Source organism: Zootoca vivipara, chromosome 2 (genome assembly GCF_965207765.1).
Source record: "Zootoca vivipara chromosome 2, rZooViv2.hap1.1, whole genome shotgun sequence".
In the NCBI taxonomy this organism is placed as follows: domain Eukaryota; kingdom Metazoa; phylum Chordata; class Lepidosauria; order Squamata; family Lacertidae; genus Zootoca; species Zootoca vivipara.
The window spans coordinates 121,765,307-121,786,264 of NC_142584.1; the positions used below are offsets into that span (position 1 = coordinate 121,765,307).

A 20,958-nucleotide genomic window follows, 5' to 3' on the forward strand; every position below is an offset into this window, starting at 1 on the left:
TTATGTTATATTATGTTTTGTTATATTTCATTATATTATAATTTGTTAAGTTATGCTATGTTATTTTTCTTTATTACTATGATGATACGCTAATGTTCACTACGGTTTAACGATTTAAATAAAGATTTTGTTTTGTTTGTTTTTTTTAAAAATGCCTGGGGATTCTGAGCAACGCTACTCCCTGCCATCCTAGTCCAAATTTCAAAATCTTATCATTATAATCCATTATAGTCCCGATCTTTTCCCAGCAATTCTTCTAGTTGTTATCTTCCTCTTTTGTCGCAGCTTTTGTGATAGACATGAAGCGAGATTTAACACAAAATCATTCTTCCCGTGTGGGTTTTTTGTCCAGTCCAGCCTCCCCATAAATCCTCCTTTTACAAACTGAGTGCTTCTCTGGCCGCGCCGACATTCAAGCAGGAGCAGACGCCATCTTGAAGATCTCAGATATCGTATTCCAGCTTCTCCTCAAAAAGTCCACCGATTGCCGAAATGCAGCTTTTTCAGGCGGGGAACAGCCAAATATAAATATTCACACTCTTCTTATAACAGATTTATGGCTCCCCCGCCCTTTAGCTGCTCTCTGCCTCCTGAATCGTCAATTAGGCAGCTCTTATCTTGTTCAAATTCAAAGTGCGTCACGGCTCATAAATCCACTTATAATTGTCCAGAAAGTATTTAAACGAGATCCAGTGAAAATATAACCAGCTGGAGAGGTTTTGCTCTTGCATACTTAGCAGAACAGCTTCCAAAAACATACAGAATGTCAATCCTCTATTATATAAACTCCAATAGCCACACAGTTTATTTCCTAATTTCTCGTTTGTTCCAAATATTAAGGACCATCCGTCCAGGGAAGATGGTTAGTGCTTCTTAAGGTATAGAAAAAAAACAGTTTTGCTTCCCTTTTCGTTCCGTCCAGATCATTCTTTTTTTCCCTTGATGTGGTATTTCCTCGATTCACTTATCACTCAGAAGCTGGAATTCCGGGCAGTATCTTCTCCTCAGTCTTTTGAAGCATGTCCATGAATTTAAATCCAATTATTTCTCTTAAATCCTGGAACTCGCGTCTGGAACGAGCACCCATGAGCGCCAGAACTCCTGGAGGCCACCCTGTTCGAGTGTAAGAAGTCCACTCTCAGTGAAGCTCTTCCCACACTCAATGCATTTAAATGGTTTCTCCCCTGTGTGAGTCCTTTGATGAATTCTAAGCTCTCCACTCTGACTGAAGCTCTTTCCACACTCTATACAGTTAAATGGTTTTCCTTGTGTGAGTCTGTTTATGTATTCTTAGTGTTCCACTACAAGTGAAGCTCTTTCCACACTCCATACATTCAAATGGTTTTTTCCGTGTGGGTTTGATTATGTAAATTAAGGTGGTCACTTCTACTGAAGCTTTTTCCACACTCCATGCATTTAAATGGTTTCTCCCCCGTGTGAGTTTGATGATGAATTCTAAGGTGTCCACTCTGACTGAAGCTCTTTCCACACTCAATACATTTAAATGGTTTCTCTCCTGTGTGAGTCCGTTTATGAATTCTAAGATATCCACTGTCAGTGAAGCTCTTTCCACACTCCAGACATTCAAATGGTTTCTCCCCTGTGTGAATCCGTTGATGAATTCTAAGATGTCCATTGCGACTGAAGCTCTTTCCACACTCCATGCATTTAAATGGTTTCTCCCCCGTATGAGTCCGTTGATGAGTTCTAAGTACTTGATTAGAAGTGAAGCCCTTTCCACACTCCATGCATACAAATGGTTTCTCCCCTGTGTGAGTCCGTTGATGAATTCTAAGATTTCTACTCTGACTGAAGCTCTTTCCACACACTATACATTCAAAGTGTTTTTCCCCTTTGTGAGTTTGATTATGTAAATTAAGGCTGTCACATCTACTGAAGCTCTTTCCACATTCCTTACATTTAAATGGTTTCTCCCCTGTGTGAGTTTGATGATGAATTGTAAGGTGTCCACTCTGATGGAAGCTCTTCCCGCACTCCTTACATTTAAATGGTTTCTCCCCTGTGTGAGTCCGTTGATGAACTCTAAGGTGTCCATTGCGACTGAAGCTCTTTCCACACACCAGGCATTTAAATGGTTTCTCCCCTGTGTGAGTTTGATGGTGGTTAGTCAATGCTGTACCATCAATATAGCTCTTCCCGCACTCCATACATTTAAATGGTTTCTCCCCTGTGTGAATCCGTTGATGAATTCTAAGGTGTCCATTGCGACTGAAGCTCTTTCCACACACCAGGCATTTAAATGGTTTCTCCCCCGTATGAGTCCGTTGATGAGTTCTAAGTACTTGATTAGAAGTGAAGCCCTTTCCACACTCCATGCATACAAATGGTTTCTCCCCCATGTGAGTCTGTTGATGAATTCTAAGGTGTCCACTCTGACTGAAGCTCTTTCCACACTCCAGACATTTAAATGGTTTCTCTCCTGTGTGAGTCCGTTTATGAATTCTAAGATATCCACTGTCAGTGAAGCTCTTTCCACACTCCAGACATTCAAATGGTTTCTCCCCCATGTGTGTCCGTTGATGAATTCTAAGCTTTCCACTGTTATTGAAGCTCTTTCCACACTCCATACATTTAAATGGTTTCTCCCCTGTGTGAGTCCGTTGATGAATTCTAAGATATCCACTCGCACTGAAGCTCTTTCCACACTCCATACATTTAAATGGTTTCTCCCCTGTGTGAGTCCGTTGATGAATTCTAAGGTGTCCACTCTCACTGAAGCTCTTTCCGCACTCCATACATTTAAATGGTTTCTCCCCTGTGTGAATCCGTTGATGAATTCTAAGGTGTCCATTGCGACTGAAGCTCTTTCCACACACCATGCATTTAAATGGTTTCTCTCCCGTATGAGTCCGTTGATGAGTTCTAAGTACTTGATTAGAAGTGAAGCCCTTTCCACACTCCATGCATACAAATGGTTTCTCCCCTGTGTGAGTCCGTTGATGAATTCTAAGATTTCTACTCTGACTGAAGCTCTTTCCACACACTATACATTCAAAGAGTTTTTCCCCTTTGTGAGTTTGATTATGTAAATTAAGGCTGTCACATCTACTGAAGCTCTTTCCACATTCCTTACATTTAAATGGTTTCTCCCCTGTGTGAGTTTGATGATGAATTGTAAGGTGTCCACTCTGATGGAAGCTCTTCCCGCACTCCTTACATTTAAATGGTTTCTCCCCTGTGTGAGTCCGTTGATGAATTCTAAGGTGTCCATTGCGACTGAAGCTCTTTCCACACACCAGGCATTTAAATGGTTTCTCCCCTGTGTGAGTGTGATGGTGGTTAGTCAATGCTGTACCATCAATATAGCTCTTCCCGCACTCCATACATTTAAATGGTTTCTCCCCTGTGTGAATCCGTTGATGAATTCTAAGGTGTCCATTGCGACTGAAGCTCTTTCCACACACCAGGCATTTAAATGGTTTCTCCCCCGTATGAGTCCGTTGATGAGTTCTAAGTACTTGATTAGAAGTGAAGCCCTTTCCACACTCCATGCATACAAATGGTTTCTCCCCTGTGTGAGTCCGTTGATGAATTCTAAGTTTTCCACTCTGACTGAAGCTCTTTCCACACTCCATGCATTTAAATGGTTTCTCCCCTGTGTGAGTTTGATGGTGGTTAGTCAATGCTGTACCATCAATAAAGCTCTTTCCACACTCCATGCATTTAAATGGTTTCTCCCCAGTGTGAGTCTGTTGATGTTTTCTAAGTGTTCCACTGTCACTGAAGATCTTCTCACACTCCATTCTTTCAAACTGCTTCTCCTCTCTCTTTTCACACTCCATGTATTTAAATGCTTTCTTTGTTATTCCCATTGAACGTGGCCCCCCAGAATTCTGCCTGTCTTCTCCATTGCCTGCTTTGGGGGGCGAAGAGGGGAGGAACTCCTATTTGTTTTCTAGGAAGAGAAGAAAGGAATATTACAGACATCAATCAGCATGTGCTCTTATTTTAAAATCTCTCTTGTCCTCCATGTTCCCAGTTTTTAGCAAATACAAATGAAATAATGTCAAATAAAGGTAATGCAGTTCAGAAGCATTATCTTAGAATACGGTTGAAATGTGGGGTTTACTTTTTATAAAAAGTGGTTTTTATAAAAGACCTCGAGATCTTTATTAATCACCTGGACAGTCCCTTTTGCCTCAGGAGGTGCATATTGACCATTTTTGGAGACCCATATATAAGTATTGTGGTCGGCTGAAGGAGTGCTCAGGTAGGAGAATGTTCTTGGGGTTGGACCTGCCGCCTGACACTGGCCTACCTTAGTGGAGATTCCCAGTCCAAGCCTCTCTCACTGTTCTTCCCCCTTTGCTCCTACTGGAAATCATTTACAGTGGACCCTCGACTCACGAACTTAATCCGTTCCGAATGCACATTCGTAGGTCGAAAAGTTCGTAAGTTGAAAAGTGGTTTCCCACGGGGGAAAAAATATTAGGAAAAATTCATAAGTCGAAAAAATCGCATTTAAAATTCGTAAGTTGAGGAAACCACATTTAAAACCGCAAACGGTTTCCGTTCGGATGTAGAAAAATTAGTAAGCGTGCGGCCATTTGTCCCGTTCGTAAGTCGAAAACTTTGGATGTTGAGTAATTCGTAAGTCGAGGGACCAATGTATTAAATTTGTATATTTCTCTTTATTTGAAGATCACAATATAAAAATATGTGTGGCACTGAAAAAGGTAAATATTAAAGGTGAAGATTGTGGGAAAGAAAAGAAAGAAGATTACTCAGGAGAAAGGAAGTGAAACCGGTGATGTTTCCGCCTGAGTGTAAAGGAGAAGCCAATATTTAAATCAGTTTCTAAGATAAGATATCTTTATTGTCATTGTTCCCTTGCGGGAACAACAAAATTACAGGGAAATTACATATTCCCTGGCTGTTTTTCTCAGCCACGATTGTGTATTAGAACCTTTGCCACAGATTTCATTTGTTCTTTTTCAGGTAAATCTTTATTTACTATCTTAAATTCATACTTCTTTAAACCTACGGTAATCACAATTGTAACAAACAATTAACTACAGCATATCTTCTTCCCCTAAATTCATTTTAACACTATCTCACATAATAAATGTTAATTAACTTAGTAATAAAAATAATAAAAATAAACCATCTATAAAAGAAAAGAAAAAGGATTAAGACATAGCCAACTTCCCGACATTTCCCGATGTATTTTACCTTTGCAACATTGAAAGTACTCACACTCTTCTCCTATTCTTAGTCAATTTTTAGTACTTTCTTATAACATGTCATATCCAGTTCCTTTATTTCTAAGAGTTTATCTTGCCATTCCCTTACTGTAGGTTTATTTTCTTCTTTCCAATTTGCCGCAATCAGTATCTGGGCTGCCGCTACGGCATATAAGAACATTTCTCTTCTATTGTTTGGAATGTTCTCACCTAATATTCCGAGAAGGAACGCTTCTGGTCTTTTCACCAACGTTACCTTAAATATCTTTTTCATTTCGTCAGAAACGAGGTTCCAAAATTCCTTAACTTTTCGGCAGGCCCACCACATGTGGTACATGTCTCCCTTTACTTCTCCACATTTCCGACATTTATCAGATTTTTTAAATACATTTTAGCCACAGATTTCATCCACACACACCTTTAGTGTGGGCAGCAGTGCAGGAAGGCAGGGCGGGAGGGACAGCGCTGCAAGTGGTCAGACCCACTGTACCTTCCTAAGCAAGCAACTTTGGGGGTGAACAATTTCCTTTAAGAAGCTCTTCCCCAGGGGCCGGCAGGGGTTTCTGCGCTGCTGAGTGTGGACACCGTGGATTCATAGTGCTGGGTCTCAAGAACCCTTAAGATCCAGTTCCACCAACTCCCAAGTAACACTGAGCCCTAGAGGAACCTTCTATGCTGAGGTGAGGCATCTCTGACTCTCCAGATGTGGTTGGACACAAAGTACCATCATCCCAAGGAAAAAAAATTATCTTAAAAAAAGATATACTGTACTGTACTGTACTGTAGTGGGAATATTGGAATGGAATATGGGAATATTGGTGGAATGGAGAGAAGGAGTTGGGCACAGGTATCTCTGGATAGGAACCCTTTAGATGCTTCTCCCCAGAAACAAAGGCATGTGGGTGAAACTGTAGTTGCCAAGACAAAAGTCTCAAAGGGCGGAAAGAATAAAGGGGGCTTCCTCCCTTTCCTCTTTCCCCCCATGGTTGGACTCCCTATAACAGCCCCCAGCGCCCCATGCAGGAGCTGACCTGGGACTTCTGGCAGGGCAAGGACTGAGCTTGAAGGGAGGAGAGGGTGGGTGGATCAGGCCTCCTGTTCAGGGATCTCTCCCTGGTCTACTGGAAGGAGATTCCTGGGCAGGAGGGAGAAGTCAAGGCAGGCAGCCGCCAAGTCTCTCTCTCTTTCTCCAAGATGGCTTCCATTCCTCCCCCCGGGATCCTTCCCTTCCTCTCTCTGCCCCCCAACTTCCTCTGCCCTCTACCCCCCCAGTCTCCCCTTTGCCCAGAGGACCCCCCCTGGCCAGCTCTCTCTTTTTTCCAAATCTCTCCCAAGCGCCCCCCCTCTCCATCCGGAGGGGCCTCGCCAGGTGAGCAAGGAGGGGGGAGAGGAGGGAGACGGGGGGGTTGCTGCCAAGTCCTCCCCCCCCCCGCTCGCTATTCTCTTCCCATTTCCTTTCCTGTAATATAAAGGGCGGTGGGATCTCCTGACCCACAGAAGGAAGGGGGAGGGGGGAACTCCCCTGTTTCCTTTCACCCCCCCCCCGCCCCAAATCCTGCCCTCCCTTCCCAGCTGCCCTGTTTGCAGATTCAGGAGGAGGAAAAGCACACCCTTCTCCCCCTCCCCACAACCCCAAATCTCCCCCTCCCCCTCCCAATGTTTTGCACCTCTTTTTCCTCCTCCTCTGCCGACCTGCTCCTCTTCCGGGAATGTGAATGGAGGCCCCTCCCCCTCCAAACCTTCCTGCCTCTCTAGGAAGCGGAGCTCACTGACCCTTGGGGAGGAATAAATGACGCCTCCCTCCCAGAAGACACAAATTCTCCTCCTTCCAAAACAAGCTCTGTTATTCTTTTCCTGAAAAGGTCCCAGGTTCGATCCCCGGAGACGGCAGGGAAAGAGACCTCCCCCCCCCACTTCCGAAAAAGTCCTCCCCCTTCATCTATTTTAATCCATTGCCAGGAGAGGGGGGGGATCCGGTCATTTTCACACCCATTTCCCCACGTGGGGGAGGCAGGGCTGTGACGTAGAGTTTCCCCGTTACAACAGCCCTGCAGAGTAGACCGGAGTTGGGATGCGCCTTTGGGGCTTGGAACAGTGACTTACGACAACCCTAAATGGTGTTATCCCTTGTCTCTCTCTCTCTCTCTCAATATATATATATATATACACTAGCTGAGTTTAATGGACCCTTTTCTGTTAAATAGACCTTCATAGTCTCCCTTTAGTGTCCCCTCACCTGCCCTGTCCCAACCCTGACTCCCCTACTGTAAGTTTCAAAAATAAGACTCCCCCACCGATGTGTGTTTCTGAAAATGTCCCCACCCCCACTGTTTTGGCTGACTCAGGGTCCTACCTCCCCCCCCCCATGGCTAGCCTGGAGAAGAGGTTAAGGGGTGATATGATAGCCATGTGTCTAATATATCAAAGGATGTCATATGGAGGAGGGAGAAAGGTTGTTTTCTGCTGCTCCAGAGAAGCGGACACGGAGCAATGGATTCAAAGTTCAAGAAAGAAGATTCCACCTAAACATTAGGAAGAACTTCCTGACAGTAAGAGCTGTTCGGCAGTGGAATTTGCTGCCAAGGAGTGTGGTGGAGTCACCTTCTTTGGAGGTCTTTAAGCAGAGGCCTGACAGGCATATGTCAGGAATGCTTTGATGGTGTTTCCTGCTTTGCAGGGGGTTGGACTGGATGGCCCTTTGTGGTCTCTTCCAACTCTATGATTCTATGATTCTATGACAGGACGGGGGGAGGGGGCACATGAACAAGGTCTCACTTGCACCTGACAGGAACTGGACCGATGCCCTCAAGGGAGCCCGGCCGGTCCTGTGCCTTCGCTCCAATATTATGCTACCCCAGCAACACACCAGACCCCCTCCTGAAGAAAGATTGGTTTTCCCTCCTCAAACCCCGATAAGCGATCCCATGGGTTTGCAGTTGTGAATGAAGCTCGTCTTTGAAGAAAGCTCCATTCTAGCCAACCAGGAGAATGCATTGGTTCTGCAGAGCCAGCTCAAGGATTTTGGCAGGAGGAGAAGGGACTGGCTGCAGATCAAAACCTCGTTACCTAGTAAACCAATTAGAATGGGAAACATTGTATCCTAGAAGAGAAGCCGTTTGTATTCAGAAAACCTATAATGCTTTGAAATTCATTCCTTCTAGCAATCTCCCTCATTCCAACGTCATTTTGTAACATATAACTGAGTTATACCATAATATAAATATCAGTGGAAAGATAATTTAATGAAGAATAGAATGCAATAACGTTTATGAAGGATTATTTATTACAACAGTCGTCATAAAGAAGAAACGTGAAACAAACAGAAAAAATTAGATATACAGGTAGAATTGCCACATTGGTACTTTGTGATAACTAAGTGGGTTTTGCGTTGAAGTTTGGGGACTCGGTCTCTAAAAGGTTCGCCATCACTGCCCTCGGATCATGTCCAGTTGCAAAGGGGGAGGGAGGCTTTCCACCCTCAGGGCCCAGAGGGGGCTCCTGCCTTGGGGCAGCTGGTGGAGTTGGAGGAAGTTGACCCTTAGCACTCTCGCTTTGGGTCCTGCCTGGACCTCCTTCCACATTAGACTCATCCTTACATTGCTTTGAGATGCTCTGGTACGGCCCCTTCTTCCCTCTTCCCTCCTCATGCAAGACATGCAGCTTGGAACAGAGCCTTTCCTGCTTATGCCACTAAATACAGTGGTGCCTCTACTTATGAATTTAATGCGTTGCAAACGCACATTCATAAGTCGAAAAAATTGTAAGTCGAATCCCATAGGAATGCATTGGGAGAAAAAATTCGTAAGTCAAAGCAACCCTACCTAAAAAATTCGTAAGTAGAAAAAATCCTATCTAAACCGCATCCAAGATGGCGGACAGAGCTCCATTCGTAAGTAGAAACATTTGTAAGTAGAGTTACTCGTAAGTAGAGGTACCACCGTACCCCTTTTATTTCTCCTGCCACCGAATACACAATTTATATATATATAAATGGTGAAGGTGCATGTGTATTATTCCCCACTTTTCTCCCACAAACACTTACCCGATCGTCCTGAAATTTAGCCACAACCTCAAACTCACATGTGAGCAGGTCATCATGCACTTACACTGACCAGCTGACACACCTAAGACAGGTATAAACCTGGATTTGTGGTCCAAAAAATTGCGCCCTACAGTGGACACTAAATGAATAACAGACAAAGATACTCCCACAATTCCTCACTCCCTGGAGACCATGCCTCCAACAGAGAGCAAAGCGCTCGGAGACCAAGCCACTCCTCCATTATTGCAATTAAAAGTGGGAGTTATGCTGCTATTCCTATAATATTAATCTGACTCTGCTTCCAAAGCAACACCCCCAGTCTCAGCTCCACCTTGTGCAGCTCTCCATTCCCAAATACAACCATTTCCACCTCCCTCCACCAAACACCAAAACCAGCTCACTCTCAGTCCGTCCTCATTCAGAAGCAACACTCCAGACTCACACACTCCCCCTCCCTATCGAACAGTACATTCAATATTATATTATGCATACTATTGTGAAATGTTACGTTCATTACTTTAAATACATGTCTAGACAATGTTACATACAAACAACAGAAGTTCACATACGCTGCATGCCTTTAAGATGGATTTCCTGTTATTGATGTGAGAGAAAATGTCAAGTAGGAGAGAAACAGGTTCGGCACTCTGAAAAGCGTTCCATAATAACCAAAGCAGAATCCACATTCCTTCTATTAAACCATTTCCCTTCTTTGAGTTAATTCATGGCTTGTAGAGTTTCCACTCTTACAGCTCTTACCCCTCAGAGTCTTTAGGTGGTTTGTAAGACTTCCACTTGAGAGTCCCATGGACTACAAGAAGATCAAACCTATCCATTCTTAAGGAAATCAGCCCTGAGTGCTCCCTGGAAGGACAGATCGTGAAGCTGAGGCTCCAATACTTTGGCCACCTCATGAGAAGAGAATAATCCTTGGAAAAGACCCTGATGTTGGGAAAGATGGAGGGCACTAGGAGAAGGGGACGACAGAGGACGAGATGGTTGGACAGTGTTCTCGAAGCTACGAACATGAGTTTGACCAAACTGCGGGAGGCAGTGGAAGACAGGAGTGCCTGGCGTGCTATGGTCCATGGGGTCACGAAGAGTCGGACACGACTAAACGACTAAACAACAACATTTCCACTTAAACTAAGCCTTTGTCCACTTCCCTGGCACTTATATGGTTTCTTCTCTGTATGGGTTTGTTGATGTTTTCTAAGGTGTCTACTCTCAATAAAGCTCTTTCCACACTCCATGCATTTAAATGGTTTCTCCCCCATGTGAGTCCATTGATGATTTCTAAGGCTTCCACTCCAACTGAAGCACTTTCCACACTCCATGCATTGAAATGGTTTCTCCCCCGTGTGAGTCCGTTGATGGTTTCTAAGTTCTCCACTCTGACTGAAGCTCTTTCCACATTCCATGCATTTAAATGGTTTCTCCCTGGTGTGAATCTGTTGATGTTTTCTAAGTTGTCCACTCTCAGTGAAGCTCTTTCCACACTCTATGCATTTAAATGGTTTCTCCCCCGTGTGAGTCCGTTGATGTCTTATTAGTGATCCACTACGAGTGAAGCTCATCCCACACTCCAAACATTCAAATGGTTTCTCCCCCGTGTGAGTCCGTTGATGAATTCTAAGATATCCACTCTGACTGAAGCTCTTCCCACACTCCATACATTCGAATCGTTTCTCCCCAGTGTGTTCCCATTGATGTCTTCTAAGGTGTCCAATAGTAGTGAAGCTCTTTCCACACTCAATACATTCAAATGGTTTCTTTCCACACTCAATACAATCAAATGCTTTCTCCCCCGTGTGAATCCGTTGATGACTTCTAAGGCTTCCACTCCTACTGAAGCACTTTCCACACTCTATGCATTTAAATGGTTTCTCCCCTGTGTGCGTCCTTTGATGGTTGCTAAGTTCTCCAGTCTGAGTGAAGCTCTTTCCACATTCCATGCATTTAAATGGTTTTTCTCCTGTGTGAGTCCGTTGATGAATTCTAAGTTTTCCACTCTCACTGAAGCTCTTTCCACACTCTATGCATTCAAACGGTTTCTCCCCCGTGTGAGTCCGTTGATGTCTTCTTAGTGATCCACTACGAGTGAAGCTCATCCCACACTCCATACATTTAAATGGTTTCTCAGCTGTGTGAGTCCGTTGATGAATTCTAAGGTCTCCACTCTGGCTGAAGCTCTTCCCACACTCCATACATCCAAATGGTTTTTCCCCTGTGTGAGTTTGATGATGGATACTAAGTGCTGTACCATCAATAAAGCTCTTTCCACATTCCATGCATTTAAATGGTTTCTCCCCTGTGTGAGTCCGTTGATGTTTTCTTAGTGTTCCAATATAAGTGAAGCTCTTTCCACAATCCATACATTTATATGGTTTCTCACCTGTGTGAGTTCGATGATGTAAATTCAGCTTTCCAGTCTGACTGAAGCTCTTTCCACACTCCATACATTGAAATGGTTTCTCAACCAAAGCTTTTTCCACACTCCATGCATTTAAATGGTTTATCCCCTGTGTGAGTCTGTTGAGTTTTCTAAGTGTTCCGCTGTCAGTGAAGATCTTTCCACACTCCATACTTCTCCTTTCTCTTTCCACACTCCATGAATATAAATGGTTTTTTCGTTATTCCAATTGAACATAGCCCACCAGAATTTTGACTGCCTTCTCCATTGTCGTCTTTCGATGGGGGTGTGTGAGAGAAAATCCTATTTGTTTTCTAGGAAAAGAACAAAGGATTATTACACACATATATTAGCACCTGCCCTTATTTTAACATCTCATACATTCTCTCCTGTCCTCCATATGTTGCCAGTTTTTAGGAAATGCAAATGAAATAATGTCAAATAATGGTAACGCATCATCAACCTTTCACAACCCTTACCGGTAATCATCGTTAATGAAGCAGCATTATCTTAGAATACGGTTGAACTGTGGGATTTACTTTTTAAATAAAGAGGTTTCTCCATGACCCTGCCCACTATTGATCAGGTTCCTAAGCTCACCATGACGTTCTTCATCTTCTGAATATTCCTCCACCCCTTGAGCCAAATTTCATCCTCTTTGACCTCCAGATGTTTATTAATCACCTGCACAGTCCCTTTGGCCTCAGGAGGTGCATATTGACCATTTTGGGAGACACATATATAAGTCTAGTGACAAAGCTTGGTGCTTGTGATCAGCTGAAGGAGTGCTCAGGTACGAGAATTTTGTTGGGTTGGACCTTCATTTGTCAGCCTTGCATTGCATGGAGAGAGCTGGAGATGCAGAAGGAAAGCAGCTTACCGTAATTCGTTCCGGAGGTCTGTTCTTAACCTGAGGTACCACTTTAGCTAATGTGGCCTCCCGCTGCCGACACCGCATGATTTCTGTTCTCATCCTGAGGTAAAGTTCTTAACCTGAGGTACTATATCCGTGTTAGCGGAGTCTCTAACCCAAAGTGTTTGTAACCCGAGGTGTTTGTAACCCCAGGTACCACTGCATTGAAAATCCTAAGACTACTGGTTCAAGTGAAGAGGATTTAGCCAAGATTAGAGTATGGAAGCTGGGGATGGTAAGGTAAATAAGGAATTCAATAATCATGTTATAAAGAGATCGCTTGGGGAAAGCATAAAGAACTATTAGAACCAAAGACCCCCAGGTGGCTGTCACAGTCAAAATTATGACAATTAAAAAAAAGGAATTCAGAAGCTGAAGAATAGTAAAGCCAGAACCATCATTTTAGATGGGCTCCATGATGAGCAGTTCTCCATGATTGACTGCAGGAGATGATGCGTCTTAAATCTTAAAAGATTTAGAGCAAATTTATGGAGACACTAATTATGCTTCTAAACAGATTGCAAACAGATTGCAAAGGCCAGAGACACACCCAGAAAAATTGTGGGCTTTAATTGTAACAAAGAAGGCCACACTGCAAGGAACTGTAAGGCTCCAAATGCAAAGAAACCCCTTATAAACAAGGTAAGGAAAAGAAGGGGAGATCTGAACCCACTTTGCTACTATAAGAAAAGAATTTGACTTGTGAAAATAAATGTAATAAGTAGATTTTAAATTCAGGAGCTGCCAGCCATTTCTCGTATAAAAGGAAATATTGTAATGACATTAACGATATTGCAGAATCTCACATTGAAATCGCAGGTGGCAATGGTGTTGAAGCTAAAGATGCATGTTCTGCGAATTTAAAATTTAATGTGAACAATGAAGCTCTGGATACTACTGTGGAGACAGTTTTGTATGTTCCACAACTCAGTTGTAACATGCTCAGTGTGTCCAGTTTGCACAGCAAAGGTTGTTCCAGATAACATTTGGGAATGGAAAATGTGATTTGACTCAGAATGGTGAGGTGCATGTTCAAGCCAATCTAATGAATGGCATATATGAGGTTGGTCTTTCAGAGAATCAGTCTGCTAAGGTGTCACGCTCAAACCAGAAAGATGGGGCGGACCTGGAGCTGTTGCATAGAAGGCTGGGACACAGGGACACCAACGCCATTCAGGATCTACAGAAAAGAGCACTTGCAAGGGGACCGCAGGTGACAAAGAGCAACACAGCACCAACAAAGTGCCTAAGCTGCGTTACTCAGAAAGCTGTCAAACCTTCATTTCCTCCTTGCACAGAGCAGAGAAGCAGCAAAGTGCTTGACATAGTCTGCAGTGACTTGACAGAGTCTACAGTGGACCTATGAATGTTCCCTCACTAGGGAAGAAGAGGTACATACTAATATTTCTTGGTGATTTATTGAAGTATCGTGTTGCATATTTCATCAAGGAAAAGAGTAAGACAGTGGACATGTTCAAGAAATACCTTGCAATGGTGAAGAACAAGTTCCACAGAGCTCCAGCTAGGCTGATGACAGACAATGGGGGTGATCACTGCTCACGGCAGTGTATCTCTGCCGAAATATTCAAAGTGGGCGGAATTGAACTTGCACAACTTCACAAGCTCATCAAAAAATCTGGGAAAGAGAATAAATCCCAGCAGACTTTAGAGATGCCAAAATAATCAATCTCTTTTAAAAAAAGGTGACAGAACTGATTGTGGAAACTATTGAGGCGTCTCTCTATAAGCAGCAGCCGGCAAAATTATTGCAAGGATCTTAGCAAACCGCCGGGTAACCTTCCTGAATCCCAAAACGGTTTTCGGCCTTCTAGGGGGACAGTGGACACGGTTTTCACTGCTCGACAGCTTCAAGAAAAAGGCAGAGAGCAAAACCAACGCCTGTGTATGGGGCGTTTATTGACCTGACTAAGGCTTTCGACACTATAAATCGAAATGCCCTGTGGGTTGTCCTTCTGAAAATGGGCTGCCCAGATAAATTTGTAAACATCAATTGGCTCCTCCGTGATAATATAATAGCAACAATGGCAGATAACAATGGCTCTCAAAGTGAACCATTCACAGTGGGATCAGGTGTTAAACAGGGTTGTGTTATTGCCCCAACTCTATTCATTATTTTCATTGCCATGGTCCTATACTTTGTCGACGGGAAACTCCCCACCAAAGTAGAAATCATATATCAAACAGATGGAAAGCTCTTCAATCTGAGCAGGCTGAAAGCAAAAAGTAAGGTTACCATAACTTCCGTCCTAGAGCTTCAGTATGCTGATGGCAACATCTTCTGTGCGCACGCTCAGAGGATGACCTCCAAACCATCCTAAATATCTTTGCAGAACCTTACGAAAAGCTTGGCCTATCACTCAACATCCAAAAAATCAAAGTGCTGCACCAACAAGTACAAAACAACTTCTCTGCAGTACCACAAATCCAACTCAGTGGTGTAACGTTGGAAAACATTGATCACTTCTCCTACATAGGCAGTTACCTTTCCACAAGGGCCAACATTGATGCTGACAAGCTGGAACATGTCCAGAGGAAGGCAACCAAAATGGTCAAAGGCCTGGAAACGATGCCTTATGAGGAACGGCTTAAGGAGCTGGGTATGTTTAGCCTGGAGAAGAGAAGGTTAAGGGGTGATATGATAGCCATGTTCAAATATATAAAAGGATGTCCTATACCGTACCTATGGGACTGCCTCTCCTGATATGTCCCGCGGAGGACCTTAAGGCCCACAAACAACAATATTTTTGAGATCCTGAGCCATAAGGTGGCTAGATTGGCCTCTACTAGGGCCAGGGCCTTTTCAGTATTGGCCCCAACTTGGTGGAATGCTTTTTCACAGGAGACCAGGGCCCTGCGGGATTTGTCATCTTTCCGCAGGGCCTGCAAGACAGAGCTGTTCTGCCTGGCCTTTGGGTCGGACTTAGTCTGACCTCTGTGCTTTCCTCCCTCATGGCTGGATTTATGGACTACTTAAAATGAGGCTGCATTTTAAATTTTAATATTGTATTTTAATCTGTATTTTAATTAATTGCTTTTTAAGTTTTATTGTGATTTTATTGGTGTTAGCCGCCCTGAACCCAGTTTTGACTGGGGAGGGCGGGGTATAAATAAAAATTATTATTATTATTATTATTATTATTATTATTATTATTATATAGAAGAGGGTGGAAGGTTGTTTTCTGCTGCTCCAGAGAAGCGGACACGGAGCAATGGATTCAAGCTACAAGAAAGAAGATTCCACCAAAACATTAGAAAGAACTTCCAGACAGTAAGAGCTGTTCGGCAGTGAAATTTGCTGCCAAGGAGTGTGGTGAAGTCTCCTTCTTTGGAGGTTTTTAAGCGGAGGCTTGACAGCCATCTGTCAAGAATGCTCTGATGGTGTTTCCAGCTTAGAATCATAGAATCATAGAGTTGGAAGAGACCACAAGGGTCATCCAGTCCAACCCCCTGCCAAGCAGGAAACACCATCAAAGCATTCTTGACATATGCCAGTCACGCCTCTGCTTAAAGACCTCCAAAGAAGGAGACTCCACCACACTCCTTGGTAGCAAATTCCACTGCCGAACACTGCTTGGCAGGGGGTTGGACTGGATGGCCCTTGTGGTCCCTTCCAACTCTATTCTATGAAATCCAGCATCGCCTGAGCTCTGCGAGCGCGGCTTTCTCCCGATTGAAGTGCAGAGTGCTTGAGGACCAGGACATTTGCAAGGAAACCAAAGTGCTTGTTTACAAAGCTATTGTACTACCAACTTACTACATGCTTGTGAAACATGGACCACTTATAAACGCCATCTCCAACTCCTCAAAAGACTCCATCAATGGTGTACCCGAAAATTTTTACACATCACTTGGGAAGATAGGTGAACTAATATCAGTGTACTGGAAGAAGTAAAGATCACCGGGGGGGGGGTGTTCACTGGTGCTGGAAGGGGGGTGTCTCTATCTAGTCCTCTCTCGCCCCCTTTAACCCTTCCATGGACTCCCTCTCTCCGTTTCCCCAGCCAAAAGAGAATTGGGGGCCTCAGCTCAACCCCCCAGCTCTGCTTGGGGATGGGGGTCCTCGGCTTCCCCTTCCCTCCAAGGCATCCAAGGGGGTGCAGGAAAGCTGAGCATCTCTCGGCCCCCCAGGAAAGAGAAAGGGGAGTTTGGCGATGCTGCTGACAAGGAGATATTGCCAGGCAAACCCTGCAGGTGTTGGGTCCCCACTTCCCGCCTGGATCGCATGGATCCTGGCCCCTGTCGATGGGCACCAGGGAGGCCGCTTTCTTTAGGGGAGGGGGTCTCTTTGTCCTCCCCTCCCCCCTTATCCACCCCCCCTCTTTTCCCTCTTTACCTCTTGGTCCTCTCTGCTCCTCCGCCTCCCTGGCTCCAGATTATTCCGCTTTGCTTATGCGCAATAGAAAGGGCTGGCAGGGGGGGGGGGTGGTTCTTCACTGGCGCCCCTTCTTCCCTATTCCGAAACTTCCCTTCTGGCACATTTACCGTAGCAGCGACACTTCTGGTTCCTTTTGGGATGCGCTTGCCCGTAGAGCTACGAAAGTAGAGCAGCCTCTCCTTGTGTTGGGATGGGAAGAGGACGGGACGGCGCTGTCTTTGGCCTCCTGCTCTTGGGGCTCCGTGGGGACATGGGATGGGGGGGTGAAAAGCAAGGAAGGCCCCCCTAACTTCCTTCGTAGGATCAGGAGAGTTGGGGAGGGGCTGATCCAGGGGGTGCAGGGCAGCTGAGAATCTCTCGCCCCCCCCCCGGAAAGAGAAAGGGGAGTTTGCAAACCCTGCAGGTGTTGGGTCCTCACTTCCCACCTGGATCGCATGGATCCAGACCCCTGTCGATGGGCACCAGGGAGGGCGCTTTCTTGGGGGGGGTCTCTTTGTCCTTCCCTCCCCCTCTTATCCACCCCCCCCCTCTATTTTTCCTCTCTCCGTCTTTACCTCTTGGTCCTCTCTGGTCCTCCGCCTCCCTGGCTCCGGATTATTCCGCTTTCCTTGTGTGCTCCTTCCTATTCCGAATCTACATTTTGGCGGCACATTTAGCAGCGACACTTCCGGTTCCTTTTGGGATGAGCTTGTCCTAGAGCTACATCTTCAGAGCAGCCCCTCCCTGTGTCCGGATGGGAATCGGACGGGACAGCGCTGCCTTTGGCCTCCTGCTCTTGGGGCTCCGTCTCCCCCCCCCCAAGATGCCTCTCCTCCCCACAGCAGAGGGTCGAGATGGCTGCGGGAGGGGCATCATATCTGGGGGTGATCTGGGTTTGGGGGCAGAGAAGGACGTGCATTTCCTCCCCCCTCAATCTACTGAACAGGGCGGTTGGGAGGGGAGAGGTTTGGGGGGGTGGTGAAAAGCAAGGAACCCCCCACTTCCTCCTTAGGATCAGGAGAGTGGGGGAGGGGCTGATCCAGGAAAGCCAAGGGGGGATCACTCCCCCCTGAGACAGAAGGGGCGCTTCCTTTCCTCTCCCCCCTCGCCCTTCTCTCCCTCCGGAGTCGAGCAGAGAGAGGGGTCTCTATCCAGGAAAAAGAGGGGAGGGGGCGAGGCTGTGCCATCAGGGAGGGGTCTCCTTCTGCCTGCCAAGCCCTGAATGGGAGGGGCTGATCCAGGGAAGCCAAGGGGGGAGGGGTCCCTCCATTGCAAGGTCTTTTGTGAAGCCCAGAGTGGGACCCAGCCTCTGGGGGTGGGAAGAGACATGGGGCTGCCTGAGACAGAAGGGGCGCTTCCTTTCCTCCCCCCCCTCACCCTTCTCACCCCTCGCAGGGGTGTTGCAAAGGGGACCCCGTCAGCCCTTGGGGAAATGGGGCTGCTCATAGGAGCCAAATCCTAGGGGCAGAGGGATCTGTTTTCCCCCCCCCTATAAAATATTAGAGGGGCTCGCCCCCAAAGGTAAAGTGGATTTGTGTGCACGCTTGTCGTGCTACGTGATGGATTAGGTGGGGTGGGGCCTACCTGCCCCCCCCCCAATATTTTATTCACATTGCCCCCTGTGACGAATTTGAAGCTGTTCTGCTATATTTTTCTTTCGCAACCGACCTATCGAAGGGTTAACCCAGACTCCTGGTTAACTGACAGCAGCATTCCATGGGAGGCGTGGCCTGCCTGGGGTTTAAATGGAAAGGGGAACCGTTATGTCAGTTGGAGAGGGATTTGGTGTGGGAGTTGGGAGGTTGTGAGAAGGGTAGATTAGAGTAGATGAGGTATTTGTGAGGTTATCTGATATTTGCTTATTAGGAACAATACCAATGAAACTAAGTTTGTACTAATAAAACCCGAAAGCAACCATCAAGAAAGAATACAATGAATGTGCATAGTGGAAGTGTTCTACGAACCATCGTGATATTTTTTCCAGCAAAGGTATCCTGATACTCATTTGGTGGGAATGCTCTTTTTAAAAGACAAAACAGCCTTCAGGACTAGAAGGGTTAGTTTGTCTGAGAGTGCACCAGGAGGAGGGGACAAGAAGGAGGCAGGTTCTGGGTTGTGACAAAGATGCCTCAGGAAGGAGGAAAGCTTTTCAGTAGGGGGGTTTCTAGTGGAGTGAAGCCCTTGTCTGTGTACACAAGGAACTGTCTCACTTATAGCCCTGGGTTCAATAAGGTACCTGGCCACGAACGTGCTGGAAATACTACTCTCAAATTATTCTAAATCCCCAAGAGTTATAGGGGTGCTTTGTAAGACTAAAGGGAAGCGTGGGAGGTTTTTATTTTACCTCATAAACCCTTGTTAGTACTTCTTTTAATTTGAGAGGTTTCTGCTGCTCCAGAGAAGCGGACACGGAGCAATGGATTCAAGCTACAAGAAAGAAGATTCCACCTCAACATTAGGGAGAACTTCCTGACAGTAAGAGCTGTTCAACAGTGGGATTTGCTGCCAAGGAGTGTAGTGGAGTCTCCTTCTTTGGAGGTCTTTAAGCAGAGGCTTGACAGGCTTTGGTGGTGTTTCCTGCTTGGCAGGGGGTTGGACTGGATGGCCCTTGTGGTCTCTTCCAACTCTATCCTATATAATAAAATGCAAGTGTATCTGCGTCCAGTCCCTGTGTCCCCGTGTCCGCGCTACTGCGCATGTGCCCCACGGACACAGGGATTGGACGCAGAGACTGGACACAGAGACACTTCTGAGAGGGGAGCTTGGCGCCCGCTCAGCCCGGCAGGGAGACGAGCCAGGCTGAGGTGGTGAGGCGGGCACGAGGACTGCCCCCCCAGCCGGCCGCTCCCCTTCAATCCCCTCACAGCTGGAGCGGCCGCCTCGAGCTCCGGGCTCCTTCCTCCTCCAGCAGCAGGAGCGCGACCCCTCTGGGTGGGACAATGGCGGGACCCCCTCCTCCTACCTCCCGGCAGCACCAGCCGCCCCTCGTGGCTCCTCACGGGCGCGCCTCGCCCTCACGCGGGATCGATCCCCTGCCTCTCAGAAACGCCTTGCTAGGAAAGCTCCCTCAGTTTCCCTCAGGAAGCTGCCCCGATTGCCCCCCGGGGTATGCTGGAGTAGCACAATGGGCGCCCAGTGCTTCCGGGCTCAGGCAAACCCCTTACCAGCGGGAGGAGCAGGCCCCAAAGGGCGGCCCCCATCCTCCTTCCTCGACTCCTTGCCGCCGCTGGAAACAGGTCTTCTTCCCTCGCAACACCTTCCGGCCCTCCTCCCCTGCGCCTCTCTTTCTCTTAACTCACAAACCGACCCAAACGAAATCATGCCCCGGTTTCTCTCGCCGCCGAGCTCCTCCGCTTCTCCTTTCATTTCGCCCACCCGTCTTGAAGCAGCGAGTCCTAACAGGTCGCCCTTTTCTGGGTGGGATTTCGCTGCGGGGAGAGGCGGCCCACGCGGAGCGCCTGAGGGGAAATGTCTCCAAGGTCTCTCTTGGGCAGCCCTCGAGACCTTTGAGCACCACGGGGAAAAGAGACCCCGGGGGTTGGGGGCTGTTGGGTAGGGAAATGGGGTGAGTTTGAGCGGCCGACAGTTCTGAGCATATTCAGAATTCCTCGCGGGGTTCCTGCGCCTGCCGAGACACACGCTCTAGCACCCGTTACTTTAACGGGCTTCAAGATACTAGTGATTCTATAATTCTATAACCGGTAAAGGCGAAAGGCAGAGGCCGACCGTCACCCACCCCCACCCACCCAGAGGTGTAGCAAACTCGGGTAGTACCCGGTGCATTTTTTTTTGTAAACCCCCCCCCCCACTGATTTATTTATTGTTACAGAGCATACCCCAAAGTTGTTGTCGAGCTTTTTAAAGGGAAGGTTGCAGAGTGTTTTTGAGCTTTTGGGGGGGGCAGGGAACATCACAGTTGATCAGTTTTTTTCAGGGTGGGTTGCAGCTCAGAACCGATCCGCCCACTGGGGATGCGAGCGCGAATTACCTTTCTCTGGCAGATCAGCCTGT

General features: G+C 46.4%; 1 protein-coding gene across 1 annotated transcript in view; it reads right to left on the minus strand.

Moving 5' to 3' along the window:
- The window catches only part of LOC132591663 (uncharacterized), a 38,886-nt gene extending 21,800 nt beyond the window's left edge, over positions 1 to 17,086 (minus strand). Inside the window, 4 exon segments of the mRNA XM_088664273.1 lie at positions 1,451 to 2,890; positions 6,050 to 6,055; positions 10,472 to 11,973; positions 16,927 to 17,086. Of these exon segments, the coding sequence (XP_088520399.1) occupies positions 1,451 to 2,890; positions 6,050 to 6,055; positions 10,472 to 11,831 (2,806 nt within the window). The 5' untranslated portion in view covers positions 11,832 to 11,973; positions 16,927 to 17,086.
- Positions 17,087 to 20,958: the final 3,872 nt, after the last annotated feature.